Here is a 17646-nt window from a genome sequence, read left to right as displayed (position 1 = left end):
AATCTGTGAAAATATCAGGTTCCTCTGGCTCCTCCTAGTGCTCTTAATATCCTAAACAAAAACAATCAGAGCCAATAAAGATATAAAGGTGCTTTTGGGTTGGTTGGAGTCTCATTCCCAGGCTCCCAGTGCATCTGTATTTGAGGCCCTGGGAATGAGAACTATCTAAGATCTGAGTACTTTAAGTGTATGTTGAATTAAATGCTGCATAATAAAACTTTATTATTATTTTTATTATTATTATTATTACAGATAGAGGCAGCTGCATTAGGCTAAAGTAGCACATTTTTTAATGATTTTATTGTATCTGCAATCAGAAAAGTTTTGAATATCGGATCTGATAATCAGCCAGACTAATAATTGGCCTTTCCATACTCTGTAGTTTCAGTTAGTCACTTGTTAGCAACCGCTTTTTTAAAGACACGTAAAAGCGTTCACAGGTGGGGTTATTTACTGATGAATTTTACATCGTACAGCAAAATGTGAAAATCAATTAAGCTTGTGTTAACCACAGACTTTACTGACTTTGTAGCGAGGGAACCAGTGGTGCTAACTCAGTTCTGGGTTTTAGAACTCATTCGTGCACTACTCTTTGCACATGGTCACCTTTGAAGCCCCACTAATTAATTTCTGGCCACTTGGGGGCAGTGGAACAAGCTGTAAATACAACATTGACATATTGTCACCTAATAAAGCTGTCATATGTTAACAAACACACAGTAACATTAGGATTCATTTGGAGCCATGTTTGTGTTCACCTGTTTAAAAAACAATGAGCTGAAAGACTAAAATGCTCTATAGAGCTGACCTGTCGAGTGATGTCAGTTGTTAATATGAAAAATATTGAGTAGTGCAGCTTTAACTGCAGCTGCAGGTCATAACCATATTTTAATAGCACTTTAAATTTTGTGGCATCAGCTTGGATTTTATGTGAAATTAAACAGTGAGAAGTTGTTGTTATTTTAGGAAAAATGTTGGTTTGGTTTGAAAAATTTGATTGTTGGAAAAGGCACAGATGTAAAAAAAAAAAAAGAAAAAACCAGAACAACGTAACATTTTTACTCTTCTCCATTGACGTAAGACACCACTATATGGTGTGATATTATGGCACAATTTCTGTTGAAAAATTGAAAAAAAGGACAATTACATTGTTTGACATTACTGCTGGCGATTGCCATAAATGTTTAAATTCTACATATAGTGACTTTAATATACTAACATACCAATGAGGTACAAGCTACCAATGGTCTTTAAAACATGCTTGTCTAACAATAGTAGCACTGACATGCCATTGATGTGTAAAAATGCTACAGATAGCATATTTAATGCACTTTATCAAACCACTGGATTTATTGTCTCTCACTTTCTCTGAGTGCTTTAGATATTTCAAAATGTCTTTCTCCATTTATATGTGCATAATCTTTTGTCAAAGTCTCTTCTTCTCTCATTTTATCCTTCACTCACAAGACCTGTCATCCTGAAATCCACTTAAAGCAGTTTCTTGTCAAAGGAAATCAGACAAAACCGACATATTGAAAAGTAATCAACACTCACCCACGATGCAGCCATCTGCCCTCTCTTCTTTGGTGCCACTTTTTATTGCCCTCTCTCATTTTCTCTCACTTTGTCTTGTTACTTTGCACTTGTGGGAATGTGTAACTGCCACTGAGCCAGATGTGGACTATGACTGTCCCTGTCCTCACATCTGTGTGGCGAAAAATACACATTCACCATAACTGGGCTTAGTTACATGATCGATACAAAACCGCTTCACTTTCACACACTTTCATATGTGTGGCTGTCTGTAAACACGCTCGTGCCAGTAAATTTGTATTTCATATGTGTCAAAGATGCAGCCATGTTTATCTCCACCCTCCATGTCACTTCATGACATGAGTAAGCGATGATTTGTAGAGGGACGCGTTGCATGTTTGACAGATTCAAGTAAATATAATGGATCCATATATCAGGAGCAGCCTGAAATGAGCAATATAAGGGCATGAGAAGGAAATAGCAAGCAAAAGAGGCCAGAAAAGAGGTAGCGCATGAGAAGAGGCAGATCTGCTGTGGTCAGGAGGATTGCTTATAGTCTTAGCCAACTTGCAGCATTTATGTCTAACTTAACCACCTCGGTCCCTTCGTTTAAGTCAATTAAATTATATTATAATTCAGTTCATCAAGACTAAAAGCAAGAAATGAAAGCATAAACAAAGATGATGGATGATGAAGTTGATGATGATAATAATGCAACTGCGATGTTGGTGATAGGGAGGTAAATGTGATACAGCGAGCTACTGTTTTAGTGTGTGCATGTAACGCTGTCTAGCTGATGCTTTTAATCACCACATCAGCAAACAGTGTAACTGCAACTGTGTTTAATAAATGAAGCGTCATGTCTATTTCAATGCGCGCACACACACACAGAGGCGCATGTGTTAATCTGAAGCGACATTGACTTTCACAGCCACTTTAAATGTCTTTATTATTTTAAAGCACTTTATGAGTTGCCCCTGGCGTGGGGGAGTACAGTATGAGATTCTACTTGAATCACAGCAACAAAAGCGGGTGCTAGACTAGTTTATGTCCCTGTGCCTCCTCCCTTTGTGCCATTTTCAGGATGCAGTGTGAGCACAGATGAAGAGTTGAAGGATAATTATGGTTTATAGCAACTTGCGCCAGAGATTTAGTATTGCACTTCCATAAAGTGGAGGAAGACAGAATGAAAAAGCAATAGTCAAAAGCGCAGTAACAGTGGCCAAAATTTCACTACAATTCCCATAATGTGACTCAATATGGTCTTTGGACATTTCAGTTTTTCTAATGTATTAAACGTGCATGTGTATTTTTCACTGTTTCACTATAAGCTTGTCTCTTTTACACTCCTCATTGAGTCACCTGTGAGACAGATTTTGGTTGCTTTGGTAAAGATAGTTTGTCTGGAAACTGTCCCCAACACTTCAGGAGCTGCTGCTGACGACAATGGCTGCCGAACGTACTGTAGGTCGGAGTTAGTGCGGATTAAACAGATGGGCGCTTTGGATAGAGATTCCTTGTCATTGTAGCAATTTCCCATGTAACCATACTGCAACATTTACATTATCATAACCTGTAAAAATGATGGCCAAAACTAAATAATACCAGTAAAAACAATCACTCTCTCCAAAATCATTTTGAATTAAACCATTCAAATGGCTCCTGGCATGACTATATGGAGAACACTACTGAGTGTACTCATTGGTATTCACTCTGGGTGCCTGAACCCACAGTGAGGACACTACAAACACATGTATTCAGACAACACATGCACACACAAATGAACATATAGGCTGCCATACGCGCCATCGCCATCATCAACACAGACACAAATGCACTATAGGCCTGAAGCCAGTTTCCATTGCCACATTTCCCCACATCTCTGGGGGGTTTTTGCATTGTCTCCTCTCTCTTTTTCTCTCTTGCAAGCTGATGCGTTTTAAAGACCTTTCAGTCTGCAGTAATGGGGGCGCACCACCAATCAATGAGGAGTCTATACACCATGGAAAAGAGCCACACAAGGAGTGAGAGAGAGGGAACAATTTTGCAACCTTAAGGTGTGTTAATGGTAAACACAGGTGTCTAACCCAGTTATGACCTTCCATCTAATCAGTATTTTGAATGCGGCTCATGTTTACTTTTCATGCATGACTAAAAAGCTGCTGATAAAACAATGTTGCTTACTTGAGCAGATTACAGAAATACAAGATGCCTCCCCCTCTTGCAAGAAGGTGTCAGTGAGGCAGTTAAATGCTCCGTGCAGGTCAGTAAAATGTGAAGACGCTTTCTTATCCTGATTCTTTAAAAAAAAAAGGAGTCTTTTCATTAGAAAACTCATAAATGGCACAATAAATTCACGTGTCTAAACTGGAGACAGAGGAAGATTACCTCCATTGCGCTACCAGCAAGAGGAGAGAAATCTCTCAGACACATCCATACACTTATCAGCTTCAAAATGACACAATGCTGGTACCAGGGGGACTTAAATATTAATTCCCAGCCTGGTGAATATAAAAATAAATCCTTTTGCTAATCGTGCCGGGAGATGCTCGACGGCGGTAAAAAGGTTTTGTGTAAATTACTAAAAGATTAGTTCCTTCGCTGGTTTATCTACAGGTCCAAACCGCAGAGGTGCATTCCTCAAGCACCTAAAATTCCTCTTTAACTTCCAGACAGAAATGTAAGGATTTACCTTGTGTGTGTGTGTGTGTGTGTGTGCATGTGTGCATGTACTGTAAATGTCCCCAGCAATTCCTTTTGAAATCCTGCGATTGTCTCTGGTGAAACAAGATAGTGGTGGCGCTTTGAAGGTGCAAAGCTGTGACAGGATGGTATTACCTGCGCGAGATATCGCAACGCAGGAAGTTTTGGCCAGTCGGACGTTTGTCACATGTGACGGGGAGACGCTGTTTTGCCATGGGATTAGAGCGCATTAGCCAAGGTGGTTGCCAGTCAAAACACACCCAGTTGTATTTACTTATTTATTTTTAATCTTTGGCAGGAAATAAACATTTATGGCAAAAAGTATTTAAGCTCCTTTCTCTGTCACGTAGCTACACCCCACGAACACTGATTATTGGCCCATTTAGTGGACATTTTTGCTTTGAACTTGGAGATGAAAAAAGTAGAGGCATATTTTGTATCGCACACTCAGCAAAAAATGTTAAAGCACCTTAGCAGATTACCCCCTGCTTAAGGCCTCCCTTGGATATGATAATATACAGAGGGGCCATTGAACAATGTGCTTAATATTGAAATAGCCTATTTGCCAGGATGAGACAGTTATAATATCCCAATAAAGAACAGGAATCCTATCACCCTCCACAACTGACCAGCATCAGCACTGTTCTGGGGAAAGAAGACGTGAAATTTCTAACTTTTGTGTCAAGATTTGCTCCCTGTTGCACATAAAGGTTTACAAATAGCTTTTTTTACGCTCCCTGCACTTGAGTATACAGGCCTCCTTGAGCTCTGTGCGTAAAACCTCAGGACTGGCTTCTCGCATGAGTCAGAGCTGATCAATTAAAAGCTTATTGATCTCTTATAGAGGCGGTGGGAGAGATAGCGGTGGGGACGTGGGAATTACTTCGCCACATAAAGCCTTTCCCAATCCCACTTCCTCAACGTTAAATACTCACTAGGAATTAATAGAAGATCCAATTACGTCAGCGAGGAGGCTCCGTGCATGGTCTTCATGGTTTATCTTACTGTGCTGACAGGTGGTACTTTAGAAATGCATCGTCAAGGCAATGTGGTCAGCACTGAATGGATACAGGTGGATTTTAAGATACAGCAGGTCTCAATGAAAGTTTTTTTCAGTTGAAGGTTAGAAAACAGCACCTTATCAAAGCATGTTCTCTGTGAAATCTGTACGTTTTTTTTCTGTAGAATTCACCATGAAAGTGATATATTTCCTCACATAGGCATGCATTGCTTACTGTTACTCAATATCATATAGATTACAGTGATTTGTGCACAGAGATGGAGCGTGCACACTTCTTATAGATGCCTCTTTTAGATACGGATAAAGAGCTTAGGCCTACACACCTTTCTTTCAACCTCTTCCTCCCTTGATTTTTCTTCTTTGTCACTTTCTTACCCATCTCAAGCACAAACAGAAACTCACACAGATGTACACACATGCACACGCACACACACCCCTGGAGCTTAATTTGCAATAGAAGACTACTTCATTTGAATGTCTTTGATGTAGCGTGGCTTTGCTCAAATGAAGTATCTGATCCCAATCCCCTGGACAGATCCACGTGGGCGTATCGGTGTAACCAACCACCACTAGCATCCCCATCCTACTACCAGCTCCTTTTCTTTTGTTCCTCACCTACAATTCATATGCCATCCCTCTCCATACCCATCACCCATCTATCCTTCAGTAATTTAATTCATTTACAGTTTTAACAAGCATGCTTACGTGCCTTGCCATCCGGGTAATTTATGGAGATGGGGTCTCGGGCTCGGGCCCCTGGTGGCCACACAGGCTTGACATGGTAAGCTTATAGTCTTTGGCCTGCATAGCTTGAGGAAGAGGGCAAATGTAGAAAGATGGGCCTTGTGGAGAACCTTAAAAGGGCCAAACCAGTATCTAGACCATTTAGCATGTTGTTATATATATTATATATGAATTATTTTGCCATCCCAGTCAGCCAGTGTTTTTTCATTCCAACGTGTCTTCACACATATTTATCTTTTATAGAAACAGGGATGTAAAAAATGACTGCAGTTTTACTTGGCTCAGCTATTTCTTGACGTAGTTTTGAACTTTGGTGAGACCTACACTAGCTGTCTCCATTCCTAATGCTAAGGTAGGCCAATCACCTCCCAGTTGTAGCTCCATACTAAATTAGTTTTGTTGCACAGTTACTAACAAAAGCAATGTGATTGCTAATGGGTAGTTTAAGGGATTATCATTTGAAACAGTTACTGATCTCACAGTAACACCCTTGCTTTGACATTTCGGGGCTCGGCTTGTTTGTCACCGTCTCTCTGCATTGAGTGGAGATAGTTTTCTGGAACATGCTAGCCTGGTGCAGGTGCACACATAAATTGCATGCACCGATTTGTAAATTAATGTAATTAATTTTTCAGGGAGTCATGTGAGTAACTTGTAGAAGAGCTCCGGTTCCATTTCCGAGTGTATAATCAAGCCTATAATGTACACATCTAGTTCTTGGAGAGAAAGCAAGCAAGCGCATTTCCCATAATGCTGAACTACTCCTTTAATAATTTTGTACACTGAATGACTGATTGAGTTTGGTTCAGACTTGTCTGATATAGACATGTGCCTCCAAAACCACAGCAAAATCCAGCTGCAGCCTAATAAGGGGATTAGAGCAACCCAAATCCCAGGTTTGTCATTGACTGAGAACAAAAAGGAGAATAGAAAAGGGGAGCTGAAAATGTGCAGATTAAACAAACAAATGTGCTGGTATTTTGTAGGTGCTTGAGGTGCCTGCATTGCTGGAGTGGCATAGAGTGAGAGTAAATATACACATGCTCACACAGCCAGTCTCAGCACCATCTTGTGTTTTATTGGGGCTAATCCTGTGCGCACACCCTGACAGGCTTACAAATGCCCCCGTAGACTCCATCAGCACCGACGAACACAGAGACCTTGCTGAAGTGCTCAATTCAGAGCATGAGCATGCTGCAAAATGTGTTAAAATGACCAACATGTGCAAACAAGCTGGCAGCCGGCAGCCCCAGAAGTACTAATTATGATGATGAGGGAGTGGGCAAAAACTGATGAAACTGCAAAACAATATTAATACTCTGCTGTTAAATCGTTTGTTAGCCTAGTGCAGATGAATTATTGTAATTTCAGTTACCACAGTAAGGCTGTAAACACAAAATCACACAAATTTGAAATAAGTGGTCAGTCTTTCAAATCCTACTAAACACATAAGAGTCGCATGCTGCCATTTTGTATTAAAGGCCTTAAGAACTTATTCGTTTTAGGAAATACAATTACTTGCTTTCTTGCCAAGAATGAGATGATAAGATCAATACCACTCTCGTGTATGTAAGGAAACAATGCTACCGCCAGTTAGCTTAGCTTAGCAAAAAAAAAAAGACTAAAAACAGTTGGACAGTTAGCCTTGCTCTGTCCTCTAAAGCTAACTAATTATTATGTTATATCTTGTTTCTAACCATACAAAAACTGAAGTTTAAAAACAACAATTATATTCATTTAAAATTCCTAAAAATTACTTTGTTTTCTGCTAGACTATTTCTAAGCTAACTGTGCTAACTCTAGCTACACAGTGTTAATGATCTTCTCATATAAATCTCGGCAAGAAGGAAAATATATTTTCCAACTATTCCTTTAAATTGTCAGTTTTAATAGATCTTCTGAATTCCTATTAAGCTTATAATGTAAATAAAGACTTTTCTTGGAGGTTCAAACTTTTGATTAACTCTTAAATAATAACTAACTTGAGATATAAAACATGCTGTACATGTGAATGTGGCACAAAAAAAGGACAAAATATCTCAAAGGAGAGATATTCTTGAGTAGATCCGTCTTGGGCCTCAATCAAACGCAAACATTTCAGAGCCCCTGTGTGATTTCCACCTCAACCGTTGTCTGGAAATGAGAAAATCTCACCTCAAGTTTGCAAGTTCTGCCACAACCTTCTTGACCTTCAAGACTGTACACAAGGCACCCCTCTCTGAAGTGTTCATTCAGTAGGTTTGTGTTTGAAGTGTGGAGGGCGACATTCGTTGAGGCTAAACTATGGAAAAGAGGGTCAGCATCAAGCAAGCCTTGAAAGGAAGCGACTGGCTGAAGTGTCTTATCATAAACACTCCTTCTGTGCCTTGATTATTCCTCGGGGCTGCTGATATTGAACCTGTGCTTGGACTTGAAATCGAACAAGATTTACAGTAACATTGACTTAACATATCTCCTTTCTTTAAATCAAGTGTGGAAATTGTTGAATCTCTGAAGAGGAAACTAGATTCACACTGACTGCAAACAGAAAGCAATGTCACCATAGCAGCCATTTTATGCTCTTTAATTTGTTTATTCACACACCTGATAGAGAAAAGCCGCCCTCTGGCTCTCTATTCGTTAGAGGAAGGGATTTCTGGAGTTTAGTTTTGATGTTGTCTGGCCTTAGTTTGCTTGTTTACCTCTAAGGACAAAGGGGAGGCTGATAATGTGGCAGCAGAGTCATGGCCGCTGGCCCTTTTTGATGAGGAGAAAGGTCTGTTTGACTAATTACCCTGGTGGTCAGACCACTTGTTTTTCCAATGCCACATTTCTATGTCTTCTCTCTCTCTCACTCAGGTTATTTTTCTCCTCGGTTCCTGGGCATAAGCGCTGAGCCATGACATCTGACGCTGATATTTGCATTTGAATTAGCACTCCGAATCACTACGTATTGATTACCTGCAATTACCTTTCTTTTCTTGTTTGTTTGAGAGTATTTTTAGTCCTTTTGTGGAGTCACATCCTGGCTGTTTTGCCTTTCTCTACTTTTTCTAAGTCTTCTTGGAATTCAGAGTTTGGGCTGGTCAGATTTAGTCCAAACTGCAGTTCACCTTGACCACAGGTCAGAGAGAAGTTGAGTAATGCACAAACCATTCTTTGACATGTAATCCATAATCTGCAAAGTGGATCAAATAAGTTGTAAATGCACCAATCAGAGGGGAGTTATTGATAGCTATTGCATTGCTACGGTGGAGGGAGAGAACAAAATACTGCGTTTGTATGGGAATAGTGTGATTATTTGTGTTGAAGACTGTGCACATACGAAGCACTCAAATGTATTTTAACAATAAGAGATAATGATCTGATGTTTTATATAAATCCTCACCTTTACATGAATAACACCATGAAAAGTGGACCCTCATGCAAGAACATTTATTCATTTTTACCCTAAATCTCTCTTACTTGTTCCTTCGAGGCTTGTTTGTATGAATGTTCATCCGCCAAACTCTCTTAAAGGTCCAGTGTGTAACATTTAGGATCCATTAGCAAAAATGGAATATAATATTTATAGGTATGTTTTCATTAGTGTATAATCAGCTAAATATTGGAATTGTTGTGTTTTCGTGACCTTAAAATGAGCCACTGTTTCTACAGCAGCTAAGAACAGACAAACCAAACACTGGCTGTGGATCGGGCCTTTCAAGTTTTCATGAGTTTTGTGGCTACAAGTTTCTCCTATACACATCCCACTCTCATTCACAGGTTGCCAGATACAGACGCCAACGGTGTTAAGAAATGCCACTAAATCATACATACTGGTCCTTTAACTTGTTGTAAAAACCTTGTTTTAACCCTGAAATCTGACTGTTAACATAACTGACATCCCCAAATTGCTATATAAGGCTACCTGTTCTGTTGTGTTTGCAAAGTTTGAACTCAGTAGTAGTTGTATTACAGTACCTCATTCTTCTTTTCAAGATACAATTGATGAATGCAACAAGCTCGCTTAAGCACTTGCCTGTACCGCTTTTGGATGAATTTGTTGGTGTGCATGAGGTCAGTCATGTGCACGCAAAATAATTGGGAAAGAAACAGAAAAGTGTTTTTGGTTTTCCGGAGGACAAAGATGGCCTAAAAATGCCTATACTGTGCAATACTGTATTTCACACGCACAAAATACAACCATAGCACCTTGAAAAGGCCATATCACATGACATTGAAGCTATTCTCTACAACAGACGACTGCATTATTATGCTCCAAATTGAAATGACTGTTGCTACTCTCTGGGCACGCAAACCCATCCTGGCCATAGCATGGTCATTTTCAGGAGTTGGGTTCCATCTTGTCTCCTGATGAAGAGCTTTGTATGGACCACCTGCGCTCAGGCTCTGGACAAGCAAAACTCTGATTACAGGGTGGATGGAGCACGTATGCAGCTAGGCAAGCGGCACCATGCCGGGCGTAAGTGGCACTTTAACACGCGACGCATCCTGGGGGTCTGGCTGTCCATCTAGACTGCAGGCACGATCATGATGCAAGAGATTGGATTGTTGAAGGACACAGCGAGGCAAACAAACCAGAGAGACTTAAGCACACGGTGGTGAACAGGAAAGAGATTAAATGCTTCTAATGATGATAAAATCGAGACAGTTTTTTCTCTCTGTCTTTTTAAGTGTTTCTCTTTGAAACATGGACGTGATTAAGCTTTAATTTCTGACTAAAGCGATGTAGGGACTGCTTGTCTTTGGATGATTATATGTGTGTTTATGTGTGTTGGGACAGATGGTGTCTGTGGGGGTGGTGAGTGATAAAGTGTGTATCAACCCAGTAAAGATAGTATTAGCTGGGAGAGCTGCAGGTGGCTCATCATGATGTTTGCCTGCTAAACTGCTGACTTGTGTCCCTGGGTTAAAAGAGACAATAGTTATCTACTGGTGAGTGGGAGGTTGTTTTTTTCTCTCTCGGTGTCTCTCACCCTTCTCTCTCTCTATTGAAGAGAGAACTCTAAAGATCCAAAAGAACTGGTCTGTTCATTTGTTTTAGAGACATGAAGCTACACTGTGTATTGATTTGACATAAAAAGTGGACTTTCAACTGACCTGAGTGTAAGTAAATTATGAAAAAACCATTACAATAGCTGGCTAAAAGAGTGAAAAAGCACCTCATTGGGAAGCATGCGTTCCTCCATTATTCAAAACACTAATCATGTTTGAAGATACCTTGTGAACAAAATTAATGGAAATTATCTCTTTTTTCTCCACTCAAGTTAGCTAGAGAGCAAATATAGGGCTTTCAAACATAAATTACCTGGAGGTTGTTTGCTCCAAGGGGGGCTGCTTGAATGCTGGGACGAAGAAACAGTGTTTTTAAATAAATTAAAATGTTCAGAGTAGACTTTGCTATTTGTTGCAGCTTTCTGAATTTAAAATAAAAAAGCTGAATTCTGCAGAGAGCTGATGTGAAAACAAATGTTCTAGGTTCAAACACCAATTGATGTTTGTAAATCTTTATAACAAAAGATGCAGCTATTGTCATGGAGCCTTTCTCAACAGCATGCTATAGTGCTCATTTCATATCTAGATAAGGATGATAATTTTTTCAGGCAATCTTATGTCATTTTTTATTAGATATTTTTAGCTGAATTTAACACTTCTCATAAGCCTTAGACCACTAAAATGTCCATAGATGAGTGGAGGGGCCATGGTAAGCTGTCTGTAATAAGAGCAGGACAGAGAGAAGTTAATGTTGTAGCAGTTTTTAAACAGCAGAATTAGACCTAAAAAGTAGGGAAAATTACCTTAGAAGAGAGCGCTGCTGATATTTACAGATATGACTAAAAATATTTGTGCTTTTAATGGGAGACGTCGTTTTTTGAATCAATGATACTTTGTAGGCAAAGTAATCATTGTTAAATTAATTAATTAACAGCAAGTGCGATAGAGAATGATTTGTTGTAGAAACCCCACAAGCTTCATTTTTATCAGAAAGCCTGGTGAAAGACATTTTGAATGAAACATTGCATTGAGTTACAGAAGCGGAACAGAAGCTAGGAGGGATATGATGCTACCATGACTTTGGCTCTGTATGGAGCATCATATTGCTTTGCTATAAATGATAACCCTAAAACCAAAGAATGTGGGGGGAAAACAACTAAATGGGAAAAATCTAAACAATAATCTGTGGACAGGTTGTAACTATACATTCTAAACATGTGAAGGGCTGTGTGAAATTGTCTTGCAGGCCAAATCTGGTGCCTGGGAAATGGTGTGAGACCTCTGAGATAATATGCCCACTGCTCACTTGGATGAGAGGCTTTGCAAGGGTTTGAAGTGACAGTCCAATGCAAATAGAAAAATCCTGCACACTTAGATCTGTGCACTGCTAATGTTAGAAAAAGCTCACTAATCTACATCAACCGTTAGCTGGTTAACTAGCTAGATAACAAGTGTTATGTAATGATGTAGATTAGGTAGCTAGCATTTTCTAACCTATGTCGTATGTATCTTTTAAACATCTTCAAAATTTGGTTGACTTTATAACAAACGAGTCTATCACATAGCATATCAAAGTACAGTAAAGAAGAAAATTTTGTTCCCAAAGGGGTCCATTGTTAAAACACAAAATAGTAGGGTGAATAATTTTTAGCTATTCCCACATGATGAAATATTTGCACTTGATCCCCCAATTCACTCACAGAACTGGACCTCAAGGACCTTTATGGATGGAATGTAGATGAAGGGACCCAGACCGAAGGCCTCGATGTGGCTACCTGCTGTTACTGTAAATAGGTTAGGGGTCTTTGACATGAATGATAAAGAACTTTCCTTATGATTCTCAATACAGAACTCAAACTGTGGCAAGGCCAGTACAGGACAGGACAGGCAGTGTGGGAGGCTTAAGGAATATTAAGTACATTCTGATGAGGGAAAAAAAGACTAAAAGCAAGGAACTTCCTCTTAAAAAAAATAATATAATAATAAAAAAAAAAAACATTGATTTTTATCAAACAAAGAACAAATGGTTCAAATTTAGGCTAAATAACTTGGCATATCACGTAGCTTATTGCTTTAAAAGAAGGAACAGAAGGTACTAGCCTACTCTATGACATGTCCTATTACTTAGAAGGTCATGATCTTATGCCTCGCTTGCCATTTATTTTAGCCCTAGCATCCTTCGCTCGACCATCAAAGCTGTTGCATAATTAATCAGTCATGGTTTTGGCTGTGTGGAAGAAGTCAAGAGTCAGCTCAGCACTGTGCAGAGGTTGCAGGAGAATCCTCAAAGTTCAAATCCTTTTCTTGCCAACACACTAAACTTGTGTTCGCCATAAGACTTAAGGCTGTGGTGTATCTGTTGTACATGCAAGCTTGCTAGCATCAAAAGCAAATCGTGTGATCTAGTAAGTACAGTCAAAATATCAATAATTTCTTTACATCTGCATTACTGTGTTTTCTGTTTCATATTTTCCTTGTGGTCTGAGCTTCCTAGACTGCTTTGCTTTTGCTTTTCATATGTGGACTCGCCTCAAAAGAAATTAAATGCTACATGACTGCTCAAAGAAAGATAATTACTGTCACTGACCGTAACTAAGTTGACATGTCTGCTGGCCTTGCATGTATGTGTATTTATCATCTTCACGACTGAATGGAAATTAAGTTGCCCTCATGCCGTCAAACTGCGTTTGATGGCTCCAGGTATATTGTGAACATTATATCGTTTGTGTAGGCAATTTGCTCTGGAGTACATGAGTGGGATGAATTAAAGAAATGTCCAACCAATATTATGAGGGAGAGCGAAGAGAGATAGAGACTGGATTGGCCTATGCATGAATACAGAAGCCAGGGAAAGTAGATGTTGGAAGATACATTTATATAACCTGGGTGGAAAAAAAGACACAGGAGTGAGGTAGAAGGGGGGCGAAGAGGAGAGGAGCGGGGAGATTAAGTAATTATCCTTTCAAGCCTAATTTGAGGTGCTGTTTGAAATTAACCTATGCAAATGAAGTGGCTAAATCACATTGAGGACCACAGTGACTCAGACTCTACAGGAGCAAGATTGGTCTTATCACAGTACTATCAAATGGAAATTCTGAACTGTAGTAAAATGTTCATGCAATTTATTCAGGAACAATTTTCCATACCATGTGAATATGTCTTATTGTTTGTTGGTGTATTATGTTTGTCCTCATGTTTTAAATACAGTACAACTTGTAAAAGAAAGCCAGTTCAAATACCAGCCTGTGGCATTGCTTACAGAGCCAAACAAATGTGGTTGCGACACACACGGTTGTGTTGCAGATCCATCTCGTTATTTTCTTTTAATATGTGCACAACCGTCCAAACAGACGCAGGATATGCGAGCCAGGCATCATGTGAATGCATAGTTAAAAGCAAGTATAATGCTGGCCTTAGCTGTAGAGAGCATCTTTAAGTTAAGCCCTGGGGTTGGCTGCAAATGGCAGACAAAGTTAGCGATGAGGATTTATCAGCTAAAAAACTGATAATTCCATGGGAAATGGTGGAAACCAAAAGAGGAATTGTCAGGGTGACTGGACACGCAACTCCAAATGAAAGCCTGCTGCGTGTCTATTGGATGTTTAAATATGCAACAACACGTTTGCATATCAGCTTTGTAAGGTGATATGTCCATGTTATGTCTCCAGTTTGTTGCTCTGCTATTGTACATGCCCAAAATATCAATCAAGTGCAGGTTTAAAAAAAATAAAAATAAAATAAAAAGGCCTGTCTTTAATATCAACCTGTTTCACATGAAGAACTGGTTCTTCTTGTAGCTGAGTTAAATGCTGACCAGAATCAAGGGTAATGCTCCACAGAGATGGCAGATAAGTCAGTTTATCTGATTGACTATTCCTATTTATATAATATAAGCTGTACAACACTCATTTAGAACCAAAGAAACCATCACATTGAAAGTAATATCCTGCATGTTCACAAACAGCAGCACATCAGAGTATTTTCACATAACATCCCAGCACAATCCTTAAGCTGGCACAGGCCCATGACTGTGACCTTCTGTAACAACCTACAACAGCGCAGGATCCCCAGTGTGCGTCTGTGTACGAGTACGAGGAGAAAAGAGGAAGTGAGGCGCATGTGTTTAACTGGCGGAGATGAAATTAAAAGTGGTGATTTCCCTGTCGACTGCTCCCTCTAAGCAGCTGCTTGCTTCTCTTTATGGTGAAGATGTCATTATTTAATTCATAAAGGCGTTTTTTTTTATCACGCTCTCTCACCCCTCTGCACACAGCCACTTGCCAACTCTTCCTGTTTGCTCGAGCTTGCATTCTTCCATATTTACCCGGCTCTGGTTTGTTCCTTCTGTCTGTAAACACTTTCAAAATGATCAAAATGAGATTAGATGCATTTATCAAGAACAATAAAATCACTAGTAATTGTCTCAGTGACATTTACACAGGCACTGTATTACCAGTTAAGGTTGTAGAAATAGATTTGATGTATGCGTGTTTGACTGAACTGTGCATTTTGGGTTGTGAAATTTGTGATGTTGAGGTTTTTTTATCTGTCTCGCACCCTCTTGTGAGTGTAGTTAGAAGTCTTTTTTGCCTACTTTTTCTGAGGTAACAAATCGTAACAAAACTTCTGAGAAGTAAAAGTTTTTGATTCTCTGTGCTCACAACATGACCCATTACATCTGTTAGAACTCTTACCACTTAGTTTTTTCTTTTTACTTTTTAACAATGGCCTCTGTTAGGATATGGATAGTATTTTTGGGGGATAAAGAATGATGAAAAGGGGGGAATGTGAGTGATTGCAGATATTTCCCCGACCAGGCGCACATCATTCAGACAGGACCTGTTATTCTGCACAAGACAATGAAGCATTAGACAGTACAAATCAATCAGCATTTATAAACTTACTGTTGTTTCACTATATGCATCCACACAATATGGAATACCGCATGACTGCAGCCTAAGAAAGGGATGAATGGACACTATGAAGAAGCTTGCTTGGGATCATCTTGCGATCTAAATGCAAATGTAGGAAGGGTGTGAAAGCACTGAGGAAGTTATTACTTACATGGCTGGCTTTGATGAACAGCTCACAGCGTTTGAGGCAAATACCAAAGTGGAGGATTGCATCCATGTGATTAAAATGATTAATTACTCTTTTAAATGTATTCCTTTTTCTTTTTTCTTGTTTTTTTTTTACTCCTTCAACCTCAAGCAATCACAGGAGGTGTGTGCAGAACCCATGGTGCTACTTGTTTGAAAGTGTGTTGTGAATTCAAGTGTGACAGTTGGCACAAGCGTGGGGAGCCCACATGTAATCAGTACAGATGTAATGATGTTAAAACCATGCAGGTGGTGAGGGTGTATACAGGAAGTGGCTGTGTGATGTAAGATTGAAATATGAATGCTAAATTCTGGCCTATTAAAACAAAAAAAGTCTATAAAAAAGAAACATAAAATGCTCTGAAATCTTAAAAAGTATCAGGGAAAACTATGCTGCCCTGATGGAAAATGTGTAGTCACGCCTCTCTTTGAATCTCTCCCAAAAAATGTTTGAACCACTACTCATTTATGTAAAAGCCACCAATTTGTGTCTCTACTTTGCAATGATTCCCAAGGACATTTCCAGAGACAGTCCAAAACATATGCTGATGTGACATCACTCGGTGACAAACCCACTTAAAGATAAACTCTTAAAAACACACTTTCAGAAATAAAAGTCACCTTTAGAAGAGGGGGGGGGGGATACTGAGTGAGTGAAATGAAAGTAATTTTTCTCCTTTTGAAATGTAAATGCGCAGCGATTTGCTGAATACCTTTGAAGAAATCATGTTATTAAGAATCAGGTGTCGCTATGCAGCCACCATTGATATGGAGTTCATAATTTTTAAATGAAATATATTTCTTCCTCTTGCAATTTCTTCACCCTTTTCACTTCTTCCTAAGTGGAGAGCAGGCTTTGTGTGAAAAGGTCATATGGCTTTCATGGAGCTCACACTCACCTGCTGACAGGCGAATGTCATCACTTTCCTTTAAACTTAGTAATGATTCTTTTTACAAGGCTACATGCACTGAAACATCTGAGTGTGGTGCTTTTTGAAAGTATTTAGCCTCACACAGTATACAACCTGATTGCTACATGCAATGCAATGCATAATTAATCATTTTGAGAACTTCAGTCATGATGGAGAAATTGTACTATTTATTTTATTTATCAGTCCAGATGAAAAAAATAACATAAAATAACATAGAGGACCCAAAGCAATACGGATTTTCTGATGTAGCAGCCATTGTGGTCATGGCTTTAAGGCACTATTGACAAGAAAACAAGTTAGTCACAGGATTTTCAATTTCAAATAACTCAATATTCTCAGCCTTGAGAATGTGAAATGGTGTGTGTCACATGTGTATGTGTGAAATGAAACCCCCCACACTAACACAACAACACTGATTCCAGTGACATTTGTCTAATTAATGTCATGAGCAATCTTAATTAGGTCAAATTAGGACATTAGGGATTAATTAAAGCACAATTGTACAGGCCAGATAAATTTAAAAGAATACATTACCAAACAAACTATACCACAAATATATCACTATTAATTGTGTTTCCATTACAGTTTAGTTAGAGTACTAACAATATCTAATCTGTTAAGGTCCAATGTGTAACAT

At 39.2% G+C, this 17646-nt stretch overlaps 1 protein-coding gene across 1 annotated transcript in view; it reads left to right on the top strand.

Annotated features, from left to right (window-relative positions):
• Positions 1-5991: 5991 nt before the first annotated feature.
• LOC118338454 (leucine-rich repeat serine/threonine-protein kinase 2-like) overlaps positions 5992-17646 on the top strand; it is a 51719-nt gene continuing 40064 nt past the window's right edge. Inside the window, exons 1-2 of the mRNA XM_035675755.1 lie at positions 5992-6038; positions 7113-7256. Of these exons, the coding sequence (XP_035531648.1) occupies positions 5992-6038; positions 7113-7256 (191 nt within the window). The remainder of the gene's footprint in view (positions 6039-7112; positions 7257-17646) is intronic.

Source organism: Morone saxatilis, unplaced genomic scaffold, assembly GCF_004916995.1.
Source record: "Morone saxatilis isolate NCDOM2014 unplaced genomic scaffold, NCSU_SB_2.0 Contig4, whole genome shotgun sequence".
Taxonomy (NCBI): Eukaryota; Metazoa; Chordata; class Actinopteri; family Moronidae; genus Morone; species Morone saxatilis.
This window is presented reverse-complemented; position numbering and strand designations above follow the sequence as displayed.